This window comes from Callospermophilus lateralis, chromosome 19 (genome assembly GCF_048772815.1).
Source record: "Callospermophilus lateralis isolate mCalLat2 chromosome 19, mCalLat2.hap1, whole genome shotgun sequence".
NCBI classification, from domain to species: Eukaryota; Metazoa; Chordata; class Mammalia; order Rodentia; family Sciuridae; genus Callospermophilus; species Callospermophilus lateralis.
In genome coordinates, this window is record NC_135323.1 from 5,329,487 (window position 1) to 5,343,649 (window position 14,163).

The window sequence follows — 14,163 nt, forward strand, 5'->3', positions numbered from 1 at the left end:
CAGCAACAGGAAGGAGGAAAAACAGCAGAGGCATGAAAAAGGCAAGGGAGAGCAAGACAGGAGAGGGGAAGGGAGGGACAGGAACCTCCAAAAGGAGCAGGCCAGGTGGAGCCCAGGTCAGGGGGCAGGGGGTGATCCCTGGCTCTGTGTTCTGAGGCTAGTCTCTAAATTGCCAGTGAGAGCTTGTGACCTCCTGGTTTGCTTTTCCCACCAGATGCATGGTCTGTGAGCAAGGGAAGCTGCTAGACTCAAAACAGGCCTGTGGTGCTCGGCCCGGAAGGGATGGTGCAATCCTGGAATACCCTAGGAGCGTTGCACCCATTTCCTCGTGGATCAGCTAAGAAGTAAACAGAAACAATCCAATTCATGACAGCAGTTACCAACATGAAAGAAAAAGATGCACACGGTCAAATTTGGTTCCCATGGGAAACTGGACTTAGTAAAAATAATGGCCCCCAAGCAAGGTGGGCAAAGGCAGGAGTTGTCGTGGGAATTGCTTCTGATGGTATTGTTCAGAAGAATAAAAAGGAAAGGGATCAGGGGCCGGGTTGTGGCTCAGTAGCAGAGCGCTTGCCTAGGATGTGTGAGGCACTGGGTTCGATCCTCAGCACCACATAAAAATAGAAATAAATTTTAAAAAAGGCTTTATTTAAAAAAAAAAGAAGAAGAAGAAAGAAAATAATTTTTTAAAAAGGAAAGGGATTATTTTAAAACCATTTTAACTGTTGTATTCAAAATTGGTCAGGGAATTCAAGTGGCTTAGTGACAAATTCACTTGAAAGCCATGTTTTTTGTGAAGAGATAAGAAGGCTGTGTTGGAGAAGAAGTTTGGGTTGTTTGTATTTATATGTAGAGTTAAAATTAGTTACTTAATCAACATGGGGTGGGGGTCCCCCATGCAGACCTGTTTGGTTTGCCCAGGGGATGTTTCCTGGACCAGCTCCAGGGCCCCGGGTCTCACCCGGGGGAATAGATGGGACCTGAGACTTGTGGGGACACAGGAAGGGGAGGGGCTCACGGGTTGACAGGCTCCTCCATAGGCTGCTTGCTGGTTCGGGACTCAGGGCGCAGAGACCTCAAGTGTCTGGTAGGCTCTGGGGCCTGCTGGGGGTTCCGCAGAGGGGGGAACAGCGGCGGCAGCAGTGGCAGAGGTGGCAGGGATGGCGGTTGAGCCAGCATCACGGAGGGAGAGCCAGAGGTGGCTGAGCAGGCTCCAGTGCGGGGACCCAAGGCTGCAGGGAGCAGGATAAAACCCAAGAAATTCCTGGGAGCAACTGGCCTGATGGGGTCCACCCCACTGGAGGGAAGAGCAGCCGAGTCTGGAGGTGCTCTTTGGGCCATGTCAGGGCTGGTTACTGTGGCCTCCCCTGACCCTGGGCGCCTGAACTTCCCAGGTGAAGTGACAAAAGATACAGGACTCTGGAAATGGGCACTAGAGTAGGGCAGAGCACCCAGGAGGACACAGAGCTTGGTGTCTGGGGGTTGGGCTCAAGTCGCTGAGGTTCAGCTCCCTCCTCTTGAAATGGACTAATAGAGCAGGACGTGGCCGTGAGCTGTACTGGGACTGCAGTGTGTGCCACTGTCAGATCTTTCAATGTCCCTGCTCAGCAGCCAGGCACTGTGTTGCGTGGCCATGCTTCCAGCAACATGGGAGGCTGAGGCAGGAGGATCACAAGTTTGAAGCCAGCTTGGGCAATTTAGTAAGACCCAGTACCCAAAAAATAAAGACCACCAGTACCACCCCCCTGAGCTGGGTAAGAACTAGATGAGACAAGAAGGGAGAAAGTGCTTCATAAGCTGTCAATGCCCCTCGGCTGCTGATACACGGTGACACCAGTCAGGGGAGCACAGGGGTCAGCTCCTCCCAACCTGGCTCCTGGGCTGCAGTCCAACAGGCCCAGGGCAATAAGTGGGCTCCTATGTCCCACCCCTGCAGCCAGGTGGACGCCTGGGGATGGACACCTGGCCTAGGCTTCTGTGATGATGCCCAGGGCCTACAAGCTCCCCTGAGGATGGAGCAGGAGCCCAGGACAGCTGCAGGCACCATTTCCCTGGCCAGGGAGCAAAGTGCTGGGTGGGGGCTGCTACGGGGGTCTTCCTGGGGCCCAGGCGTGGGTGAGCAGGCTGCCTGAACCTTGACAGAGCAGGTGAGAGATGGATGAGGTGGGACAGAGCAAGCCTTGGGGCTGGGGGTGAGGGTAACGGGCAGTGAGTGGAGGGACCCGAGACCTGGCAGAACCCCAGGTGGGATGGGAGGGTTGGGGGAGGTACTCACGGGGGCAGATGGTACCAAATAAGTCACTGGAGCGCACAGGAGCATACAGGTTTCTAGCTGGGGGACAAGGAACCTTGACAGCTGAGAAGAAAGGACCAGAACAGGTAGGCGTCTTCCAGAGCTCTGGCCTCGCATCAGGCTCAACCTAACCCAGCCCTGCCTCCCCAGCTCCTTCAACCCTCCTGTCCCCATGGGTGAATGTCCTTCCCTCTCTGCTTAAGTCCAGATCCTCCCAAGGCTAAGACCAGGACAGCAGACATCCCAAAGGCTTCTCCAAGCCAGGGGACATGGCAATTAGTAAAAGCAATTGGCCTGGTGCAGACAAGGACTGCATGAGGTAGGCATCTGGCAGTTCTGTTTTACACACATGCATGATAAATGTGTGCACATGCTTTTTTTTTTTTAAGGCCAGTCTTTCTAGGTCTCCCAGGCTGGTCTCCAATCCCTGAGCTCAAGTGATCCTCCTGCCTCAGACTCTCAAGTAGCTGGGACTATAGATGTGTGCCACTGTCAGTTCTTTAGATATTCCTGCTGGGCAGCCATGCACAAGAGTGCATGGCTGTAATTAGAGCAACTTGGGAGGCTAAGGCCAGAGGATCCCAAGTTCGAGAACAGTCTCAGCAACTTAGCAAAACTCTGAAAATAAAAAAAAATAAAAAATAAAAAGAGCTGGGGTATAGCTCCATGGTAGAGAATTTGTCTAGCATGCCTGAGGCCCTGGATTCAACCCCAGTACAATAACAACTAAAAATTTCCTGCTGGGGACAGACCCATAAAGTCCCCACCCCCATCTTGCCCCCCACCTTTTTTTTTTAGGTAACTTCACACAACATAAAATTATCCCTTTAAAGCGCCCAGGGCGGTGGCATGGAATACATTCACAGAGCTGCACGGCGCCACCGCTATCCAGTTCCAAGACACTTTCATCACCCCAAAAGCATCCTGCACGCCATTAAGCAGTCACTCCCCACTGCCACACCAGCTCCTGGCAACCACTGTTTTCATTTTCTCCATGAATTTGCTTCTTCCAGACATTTCATGAAAATGGAACCATAAAACTTGTGCCTTCTCCTGTCCAGCCAAGAATCACTGTGACTGTGACTGGCCACCATCCTAATCCCTTCTGTGGAAAGGGGACTGTATTGAGCAGGAGTTTGAGGTGGGGAAATTATCCCAGGTTATCCAGGTGGGCCCTGAGAGCAATCATGGGGTCCAGGGCGACGGAGTTGGAGGTATGATAGCAGACGCGGAGGCCAGTGTGGTGTGCTCTGAGGACAGAGAAGGTGGGGCCTCTACCTGGGAAAGGTGAGGGGTGGTTTCGCCCCTGGAGCCTCCAGATCTCGGACTTCCAACCTCCAGAACTAAGACAATGAATCTGCGACTGCACCCACAGAGGAGCCCGAGCCCACACGCTTTAGGAGAGTCAACTGGCTGTGACGAGGCTTCAGCTGGCGGGGGTCATCTCCCACAGAACACTCCTCCTGTCTCTGTAGCCCTGATCCTTCCACCTGGAGCCCCTTCTGACCACTTCCTGCTGCATTCCTTCTGCGCTCAGTCTGCTTCTGTGGACACTCTCTGAAGGCCCCACCTGCGGAGCAAGCCTTGCACACCTGTCTACCACCGTGGGGCGCTCCCTGAGGATCGGATGTCCCTCTGCACAGGCCTAGACTGAGGACTGCAGCATCACAATCAGAAAGGCCATGGGCTGCCTTTGGAGGCCTGGTTGCGGGGGGGCCAGATGAAGGGCTGGCTGCTTAGTGGGTCCTGATGGTGGATGGGTGAAGTCTTCCGGAGCTGGGTGGCTCAGCCTGGCTAGTTTTAGGTTGGAATATGGTGTCTATTTTGGATGACAACGTTCTTCTGTGTGAGTACATGAGTGGATCTACGTGCTGCCACAGACAGGCTTCTAGTGGACTCTCACAGTAGTTTGGCTTCATCACCCAAGTGAGGCGAAATATTGGAGCCATCCAAGTTCAAATTCTGTGTGCTTTGTGGGTCTTGGGAATGAACCATCAACCAGGGAGAAGCCCCTCAGCTCCCTCTTCAGGGGTGACAGCCTTGGGGAAGGTAGATGGGGTTGAGGACAGGACCAGAGATTCCATCTGCCCCAGCCCCTCCACTGAGGCTGTCCTCCCAGCAAGCGGACCTCCCCTGTATGTAGATGAGATGCCTCACCAGGTTGCTGCGGGCAGGGGCAGGCGGGGAGGGCCTGGCTTATTAGCCACTTACGAAACCCTCAAGTCACCCTGCTTGGTGACCCCTGAAGCCCAGCCCAGCCCCTCCCATCAGAGCTGCAGTGCCTGGAGCAGCCACATCCTGCCTGCCTGCAGGCAGGGAGAGGACAAGGGAGGTGGTGACCTGCCCTCCTGGAAAACAGGGTGTGGCCTGGAATGGTTGCCTGGTGGTCCCCAATAAGTATGTCCCCTGGAACCCAGGTACGTAAGTGTATTGGAGAACTCTGCAGGCTTAATGAAGGATCCTGCAGTGAGATCATCCTGGGTTACATGGAGCCCTAAATCCAAAGGCAAGTGTCCTAAGGAAGAAGAGAAGAGCCATGGAGGACACAAAGAAGAGGCCGACGCTGGAGTGAGGCAGCCATTCCCAGGAGACCGCAGAGTCCTGCACCGGTGCCTCTGGAGGAGCAGAACCCGCTCACACTGGACTTAGGGCTTGTGGCCTCCAGGACTGTGAGAATAAATGTCCACTCCTTTGAGGCACCCAGCGCTGGGAGCTGCCGCTTCCTTTCCTGGGTCTGGGGTTGAGCTCTCTAATTCACAGGGCAGTCTGGGAGGAGGAACGTCCATGGGCACAGTATGGACTCAACCCTGCCCGGCCCATGGGCTGTGTGTGGCTTCTACCAAGGAGCAAATTCAGGACTCTTCCCAGAGGGAAAATGCCCCAAAGGGGTGTGCAGAGAATGCTCCCCTCAGTATTAGAGCCAAGGTGGCCCAGGTGGGAGAGGCTGGAACTCCAGCCCTCATACTGCAAGGGCCACAGCAACCAGGGGCAAGTGCCCGTGGGTCTGGGGCTCCTCCTGGTCTGACCCCTGCCTTTGAGATTAGGACACAGGCCTCCAGGGACTGGACCTGCTCATTCTACTACCCCACCTTTGTCTCTGCACTACAGTCTGGACCGCCCTTCCCAGTTCCTGCCTGTGCCTGGCTTCTGACCACCAAATGGCTACTGAACCTGATATTCCCTCCACCTGGACTGCTCTCCTCCCACCCCACCCCTCACCAAGTAATGCTTTTTTCCCCTTCAGAGGTGTCAGGGCAGCTGCCCAATCCTTCGCCATCAACCAGGGTCCCTTAGCACAACTTTCCCATCACCAGTGTCTCCCTTCAGGTCAGTTTTATCTGTAACCATGGATTCTTGCCTTCCAGATATTTACTGTGGTCTGTCCCCTGCATGAGTCACCTGCAGGCAATAGCCCGTCTCTTGCTCCCCACTGTTTCCCAGCATACACTGGGGACTCCATTTTTGCAAGTGACTATTATGCTTCCCAGCTAGGGATGGCAGCAGCCCTGAGCCCCACTGCCTCCCCTCAGCTACCCGGCACAGGGAGACCTGGGCAGGGGTATGTGGAGGGAGGACCCGACACCTCTCACCTGCCAACTCCTTCTCTGCAGTAGTCAAGGGTTGGGCCCCAAACTGAGTGTTCATTCGGCCTTTGTACAGAATCCCGTCCACTCCCAGGATGTCCACCTCGGCCTGTGGGACGGTCTGTGTCACTGGTCAAGGCCTCCACCTTGCTACCCTCCCGATGCATGCAGAGGTCCCGAAGTCAGAGCACAGCCTCCCAGAGATGCCCGTGGCCTGGGGTCCAGCCCACTCCTGGGCCTGGGACATCCTGACGGCCAGACTCACAGTGTCGTAATTTAACACTTGGGGGTCCCCATAGGGGTAGAGTGTTGACAGTTCCCCTGGCTTGAACTTGAGGGTGGTGTCATTTTGGAGGCTGTCACCCCAGTCCTGCTGAGAGCCCAGAGTGTGCAGGCCGTCCTCTTGCAGCTGCAGCCGCTGGTGTTCCCTGTGCAGGGCAGAGAGTCATCAGCCCCTGGAGACCCTCTGCTCCTGGGCCTGGCCCGTGTCAAGGGTGTGGTGGCACAGCAGGCAGGCCTGGGGCCTGGCGGGCAGTGCAGACACGCACAGCTGGGAAGGAATAAACCAGCTCCCACATCCCCAGGGCCAAGCGCTCCTGGAGCCTGGCCCAGTTTGACAAGGCACATACTCTTGATCTGCAGCTTCACGAGTCAGGCACAGGAGGCCAGGGAACCAGATCAGGCCCTTAAGTCCCTCCTCCAGGTGTCATTCCCACAGGGCTGGGTGCCCCTAGGGCCTCCAGAGCCTAGGATGTCCAGGGGTGGGGGGAGGTGAGAGCAGGGGGCCACCCAGTCTGTGTCAGCTCTGCCACTTACTAGCCAACACCTTGGCAGTCACATAAGCTCTCTGTGCCGGTTTCCCCAACTGTGAAATGGGATGACTAGGGAGTACACCTCAGAGGCAGGCTGGGAGGGCCCAACAGGCCAGGTGGGCCACAGGGGGCGCTCCTAGAGGGTCCTGATCACTGCTCTCCACCAGGAACAGGCATGTCCACCCGGCTCGCGAGGGGTTGTGAGATTTAAGGAGATACCCGCCCTCCGCCGCCATGTAGAAGCACCTAACAGTCCTGATAGAACAACATTGGCTCCTGTCCTCTGCCCAGGCCACCTCCAATCACAGAGGGTTAGCAACACCCTGGGTGTCAGTCTTTGGTCCTGGCACTGGCGGGAGTAGTGGTGGCAGACCTGCCCAGGGCTGCTCTGCAGCCTCACCTCATCATTTGGCGCTGTAGGTATTCGTAGCTGTTGGCACTGGCTGGCCGCAGCTTTGACAGCAGGCGGGCTTTACGTATGGTGATGAGCTGCCTGTGGAGGACAAAAGCGTGGTGGTGGCTGCAGGCTCCCACCTCCACCAGGAAAAGGAAGGAGGTGCAGACCTGGACACGCCCACCCTCAGGGCCACCCTGCATGGGCTCTGAGGAACCCTGACAATCAAAGACACAAACACATGAACAACAATCATGCTGGTCCTGGCACTGGAGAGGGCCTGGGCTCCACCCCTGTTCTGGTCACTAAAGTAAAAGCCAGACTAGGTAAATCCTCAGGCTGCAGATGGAGGCTTCCGGCGGCTGGGCAAGGATGGGAAAGAGACACAGTTCCATGGTGCAGGGTGGCGACTGCACAGCCTTGAAACATACCACATGCCACTTGACCCTTCCCTCACAGTGGTGAGATTTATGCCCTGGGTGTTGCCTCAATAAGGAAATAAAAATAAAGAAGACCACGGCAGCCTTCTTGGGCAGCTCCGTGGAGCAGACATGTGCAGAGGAGACCGGACAGCACAATTAACATCATGCCCTTCACTGTGGGCATGTTGAGTCACCACAAGACTTTTCAGTAACACACTGATCGTTAACGTTTCATAAATTATAGAAATGCAAAAGGAAACACAGCGCTGTAACCAGGTGACAGGATACCGAGGTATGCTCTTCCAGCTTTCTTCTATGTCTATGTAATTTTAAAGTTAGGATAACAACACATACTGCTTGATATTCTCATAGAATTTATTGCCAACATTTTTCAGGTTATTAAATAATATTCCACAGCTGTGTTATCCAATACACTAGCCACTGGCCACATGTGGTCATTTTAATATGCATGTAAATTAATTAAAAAAATTTTTTTTAGTGCCAATGGACCTTTATTTTATTTATTTATTTATATGCGGTGCTGAGAATTGAACCCAGTGCCTCACACATGTGAGGCAAGCGCTCTGCCACTGAGCCACAACCCCAGCCCCTAATTAAGTTTTAATAAAATTTGAAAGTCATTTTCTCAATCGCATTAGCCACAGTGCCAGGGCTCAACAGCCACATGTGTCCCGTGGCTCCTGGACTGGACGGTACATCTACCCGCCATCTCCACAGCGCACAGCGCTGCACCAGACCGCATCCCTGTACAAGGTCGTGGCTTGTGCAGGCTGACACACGTGCCTGTTCACCATGGCACCTGTCTCCAGCGTTTTTACTACTATAAATAATACTGCAGCTAGTTACCTGTGATTTGAAAGGGAATTCTTGTTGAGGCTCCACAGCTCCTCCATGAAGGAAGAGGTGGCATGAGGGTGGCAAACTCCCTGGGTCCTAGGACTGGACTAGCACTGCAGGGCCCTGTCAGTTTCTGGTGTCAGGACAGACTGTTGCCCAAAAGCTCCTCAAAAAGTCAACCACAGAGTTACCTTGGAGCCAGCACTTCCACTCCAAAGAACTTATACCCCAAAGAACTGAAGACAGGTGTTCAAGCAAATACACATGTTCGGATGTTCACAGCAGCACTAGTCACAATAGCTAAGAGGTACAACAACTGAATGTCCATCAAGAGACGAAGGGGTAAGCAAAATGTGCTCTATCCACACAACAGCATCTTATTCAGTGGTAAAAAAGGAGTGAAGCACTGGCTCATGCTGAACCTAGAGGAACCTTACAAACACTCTGCTAAGTGGAAGAAGCCAGCTTCCAAGGCCATATGTGGTCTGATTCCATTTATAGGAAACATCCAGAGAAGGCAACCCCATAGACATAGAAAGTGGATTAGTGTGGGGGCTGGGGCTGTGACTCAGGGGCAGAGCACTCGCCTAACACACATAAAAATGAAGAAAGAAAGATATTGTGTCCAATTACAAAAATTAATATTATTTTAAAAATTAATATTAAAAAAAAGAAAGTGGATTAGTGGCTGCCAGGGGCTGGAGGGGAGGTGGCAGTGGGAAGTGACTGCTAATGTGCCACTGGGCCTGGGGGACTAAACAAGGGCCCTGGGATTGGAGGCAAGAGTTGCACTACATCGTGAGTACACCAAATGCCACTGAACTCTTTGCTTTATCTATTTTTAGAGACAGGGTCTCATTAAGTTGTTGAGGCTGGCCTCAAACTTGCAATTCTCCTGTCTCAGCCTCCCAAGTCTCTGGGATTACAGGCATGTGCCACCAATCCCAACCACTTTATTTATATTTAATTAATTTTTGCAGTGCTGGGGATTGAACCCAGGACCTCCCACGTGCTCTAGCACTGACTACATCCTCACACCTTTTATTTGTTTTATTTAGAGCCAGGGGCTTGCTAAGTTTCCTAGGCTGGCAGCACCTTGGCCTTCCAAGTAGTTGGGATTACAGGAATGTGCCACCAAGGGACCACTATTCATTTTATTTTTAAGATTGAGAAGAGAGAGAGAGAGAATTTTTTGATATTTTTATTTTTCAGTTTTGGGTGGACACAACATCTTTATTTTATTTTTATGTGGTGCTGAGCCACATCCCCAGCCCCACTATTCATTTTAAAATGGCTCATTTTAGGGCTGGGGTAGTGCTTGGGGGAAAAGTGCTTGACTAGCATGCATGAGGTCCTGAGTTAGAGTCCCAGCACTACAAAAAAAATAAAATAGAATAGTTCATTTCATATCATGCAAGTGTTGGACCAGCAAGTAGAACAGAGCTCTGCTCTTGCTGATTCCTTTCATTTTTTTTTTCTTTTTTCTTTCTTTATTTTTTGGGGGTGGGGTGGAGCACTGAGTCAGACCCTAGATAGGGTTGGCGAAAGAATAAGGAGAGAAGCAGTGCCTGCCATCACCAGAAGAGAGGAGGAGGGGGCTGAGGATACACTCAGTTGGTAGAGTACTTGCCTCGCCTCGCATGCACAAGGCCCTGGGTTCAATCCCCAGGTCCAACACACAAAAGAGAAGAAGGGAGGAAGGGGTCTAGAGAGGACGTGTGCGCCTGGAACTCTGCAGACCCTGCCTGAGCGCGATGCACGTGGGTATGTATACAGTGGAGGCCTTTAGGGAGCCCAGGGGTGCATTTTACTTGATCTCTGCAGCACGGTGCCTGGGGCGGGCACACGTGGCCTTTACCGTCCCTGTTGAGGTACTCACGGGCCGGTCATCATCTCCACTGGCCGGTCGCAGGAAATGCACTTCACCCGCTCAAACAGTTTCCTGAAAGGTAGGCGGTCTGGCATCAGGGGTGGCCAGGTCCCCCCACTCCCGCCCCAGCACCCTCTGCGTCCTGGTGGGAGACTGAACGTGCTGTGCCTCCCGCCCGTCCAACCCTCCTGCGCTGCGAGCTGAGGGCTGCAGCCCCATCTGACACTGGGGCCCTCTGTGGGACTGTCTGGGTGGACGGTCAGGGGCCCTGGCCCAGGCCCCAGATCTGCCCCGGCCTCCCATGGTCCACATGGTCCCTTCCCTCTCTGAGCCTCAGTATCCTCGTTTGCAGCAAAAGGCCTGGAGCCCTCCAGCCAGAGGCAGCAGAGCTGCCCACTCAGGTCCCAGCCCCGACCCTGTGCCCATGGTCTGGAATCCAGGGGTGCCCGAGGCTGGCAGCCGCAGCCCTCCCGCCGCTTGCCTCCTGAAGCCCGCGGCGCTGTCGGGGTCGTAGAGTAGGCCCTCCAGCAGCAGCTTCTTGACTACTTCCCAGACCTCCTCCAGGCCCTTCTTCAGAAGGTCCAGGTCACTGTGCACCAGCTGCCAGCCCAGGGGAGAAGAGACAGGCGGTCAGTCAGCCACACCCAGCTCCCTCGGAAAGGGATCGGCGGCAACCTGCAAACCTCCGTAATAATGAGAATGAGAAGAAGGGGAAGTTGATTCGGCTTGGGCTAAAGCCCACAGCCCTCACGGGTGCCATTGGTAGAGGGGAACTGCAAAGTGAGCTTCCCCAAAAACACCACCAGCTACCACCTCCAAACCTACTGCCCAACCGCCCATTCTCCCCATGGTCCACATGTATCTGACCTTCACATAGTCCTCACATATTTATTAAGGGTCTGACTGTGAAGTGGCTAATTCAACCACTTTTAGAATACTCACAAAGGACCATCACCATCAATTTTTGAATGTTTGCGTCATTCCCCAAAGAAGCCCACTATTTCCTCCAAAGCCCAGGCCCTGGCAACCACTAACCTACTTTCTGCATTTATTGGATTTGCCCATTCTGGACACCTCACAAAAATATCATACAATAGTTGGCCTTTGGCGTCTGGCCTCTTTCCTTTGGCAAACTATTTCAAGATTCACCCATGTTGCAGTGTGCATCAGAATTTCATTCCTTTTTATGGATGAATAATATTCTACTGTACTACATTCAAGCTACATGATATGAAGCATGGAATAGCATGATCAAATATCATTCCATCATATGGATATACTTTTTAAATTTTTTTTTTCGTTGTAGTTAGACATTTATTTATTTATTTTTATGTGGTACTGAGGATCAAACCCAGTGCCTCGCACATGCTAGGCAAGTACTGTACCACTGAGCCACAACCCCAGCCCCTGGATATACTTTAAAAAATTTTTTTTAGTTGTAGATATACATAATGCTTTATTTTTATTTTTATTTATTTTTATGTGGTGCTGAGGATTGAACCCAGTGCTTTACATGTACCAGGCAAGTGTTCTACCACTGAGCTACAATTCAGAGGTGCTTAACCACTAAGCCACATCCCAAGCCCTTTTTATTTTTATTTTTTAAAACAAGGTCTCACCAAGTTGCTGAGGCTGGCCTGGAAGTTTCGATCCTCCTGCCTCAGCCTCCCAAGTCTCTGGGATTACAGGCGTACACCACAATGTCCAGCACTGGATATACTACATTTTGTTAATTAATTCCTCTGTTGATAGACATTGGGTGTTTTCCACCTTTTGGCTATTATAACTAATGCTCCTATGAATATTCACATGTAAACTTTCGTGTGGACATAATTTCATTTTTCTTGGGATGAAGTTCTGACCCATGATATGACATGAATGCGCTTCAAAGACATGGTGCTAAACTAAAGAATTCAGACACCAGAGTGCGCATACTGTGTGGTTCCCTTCACGATAAATATCCAGAACAGGTGTGTGCACACGGAGACTAGTGGTTGCCGGGGGCCAGGGGAAGAAGGGAGTGACTGCTAAAGACACTGGGTTTCCTTTTGGAAAGAAGCGAATGTCTTAGAACCAGACTGAAGTGAGGGCAGCGCACTGTGAGCATGAATGCCATTGACTGGTTCACTGCGGATTGGTGGATTTTATGTTCTGTGACTTTCACCACAATTAAAAATACAGAAAGGAGCCAGGCACAGTGGCACACACCTCTCATCCCAGCTATTCAGAAGAGGAGGCAGAAGGATTCCAAAGTTGAGGCTAGCCTGGGTAACTTAGCAAGATCTTGCCTGAAATTAAAAACAAATAATAAAATAAAAAGGGTTGGGCCCAGCAGTTCAGGAGGCTGAGGCAGGAGGAACACAAGTTCAAAGCCAGCCTCATCAGCTTAGCAAGACCCTAAGCAGAGGCTGGGGATGTGGCTTAAGCGGTAGCGCGCTCGCCTGGCATGCGTGCAGCCCGGGTTCGATCCTCAGCACCACATACAAACAAAGATGTTGTGTCCGCCAAAAACTAAAAAAAATAAATATTAAAAAAAAAATTAAAAAAAAAATAAAAAATAAAAAAATAAAAGGGGCTGGGGGCTGACGTTGTGGCTCAGGGGTAGAGTGCTTGCGTAACATGCATGGGCACTGGGTTTGATCCTCAGCACCACATAAAAAGTAAATAAATAAATAAAAACAAAGTTAAAAAATAAAATAAAAGGGCTAGGGATATGGCTCAGTGGTAGAGCACTCTGGGCTTCAGTCCCTGGTGCCCCCTGGAAATAATACAGAAATGAAAGCAATGAGTATGGAGTCACTTAAAACAGCAACCACACAGAAAGCTCTTCATCTGGAAAATCTCAGAGAAAAGCAGAAAGACTAGAATAATTACCCACCACATATCCATCACCTAGATTTAGTAGTTATTAACATGTTGCTATATTTGCCTTGTTCTTATTTGTTCCTGGGGATTGAACCCAGGGACACTAACACTGAGCTAAATCCCCAGCCCTTTCATTTTTTATTAAATAACTAGTTTGTTTGTTTGTTTGTTTGTAGTTGAAGATGAACAGCATGCCTTTATTTTATTTTTATGCAGTGCTAAGGATTGAACCCAGGGCCTCATACATGTTAGGCAAATGCTCTGCCATTGAGCTACAGCCTCAACCCCATTATTTTTTATTTTTAAAACAGGATTGCTAACACTAAGTGGTTGAGGCTGGCCTCTGCCTTGTGATCTTCCTGCCTCAGCCTCCTGGGGGCCTAGGATTTTAGACATATACCACTGTGCCCAGCTTGCCTTATTTTTTTTGATACATTATTTATTTAGTTAGTTTTTTTGGGGGTACCAGGGATTGAACTGAAAGGTTCTGAACCACCGAGCCACATCCCCAGCCCTATTTTGTATTTTATTTAGAGACAGGGTCTCACTGAATTGCTTTAGTGCCTCACTGTTGCTGAGGCTGGCTTTGAACTCGCAATCCTCCTGCCTCAGCCTCCCAAGTTGCTAGGATTACAGGCATGCACCACCGTGCCTGGTTTATCATTATTATTATTTTTTTTTTTTTTGAGTTACAGAAATCATGACATTTCACTCATGAATATCTGAGTGTTTCTAAAAGATGGGGATGCTTTCATTCATAATCATAATTCCATGATCACATCTAATATAATTAGTGAGAATTCCCGACCTGGGTCACATTTGAAGACCAGGTTTGGAACTGGCTCAACTGGACCAGGAGAAAAGTAACACTGTTCCCTGTGTTGCGTCTGATCATCTGGGCTGCTGTGATCTCAACCTAGGACAATCTCTGTTCTGTACCCTCTTCCTAACCCCTGGCATTGAATCACTAAATAAAGGCAGGCCAACTGTTCTGAAGAGTGCAGTCCAGGTGTGACTGCACCCATCTGGGTCCCTTCTCCAACACACATGTGTCTGTGAAGATGT

At 51.2% G+C, this 14,163-nt stretch overlaps 1 protein-coding gene across 1 annotated transcript in view; it reads right to left on the bottom strand.

Moving 5' to 3' along the window:
• Nucleotides 1–1,014: 1,014 nt before the first annotated feature.
• The window catches only part of C19H16orf96 (chromosome 19 C16orf96 homolog), a 36,620-nt gene continuing 23,471 nt past the window's right edge, over nucleotides 1,015–14,163 (bottom strand). Inside the window, exons 11-17 of the mRNA XM_076840857.2 lie at nucleotides 10,715–10,833; nucleotides 10,243–10,305; nucleotides 7,090–7,182; nucleotides 6,143–6,305; nucleotides 5,884–5,986; nucleotides 2,276–2,356; nucleotides 1,015–1,232 (exon numbers count right to left, since the gene is read on the bottom strand). Of these exons, the coding sequence (XP_076696972.2) occupies nucleotides 1,015–1,232; nucleotides 2,276–2,356; nucleotides 5,884–5,986; nucleotides 6,143–6,305; nucleotides 7,090–7,182; nucleotides 10,243–10,305; nucleotides 10,715–10,833 (840 nt within the window). The remainder of the gene's footprint in view (nucleotides 1,233–2,275; nucleotides 2,357–5,883; nucleotides 5,987–6,142; nucleotides 6,306–7,089; nucleotides 7,183–10,242; nucleotides 10,306–10,714; nucleotides 10,834–14,163) is intronic.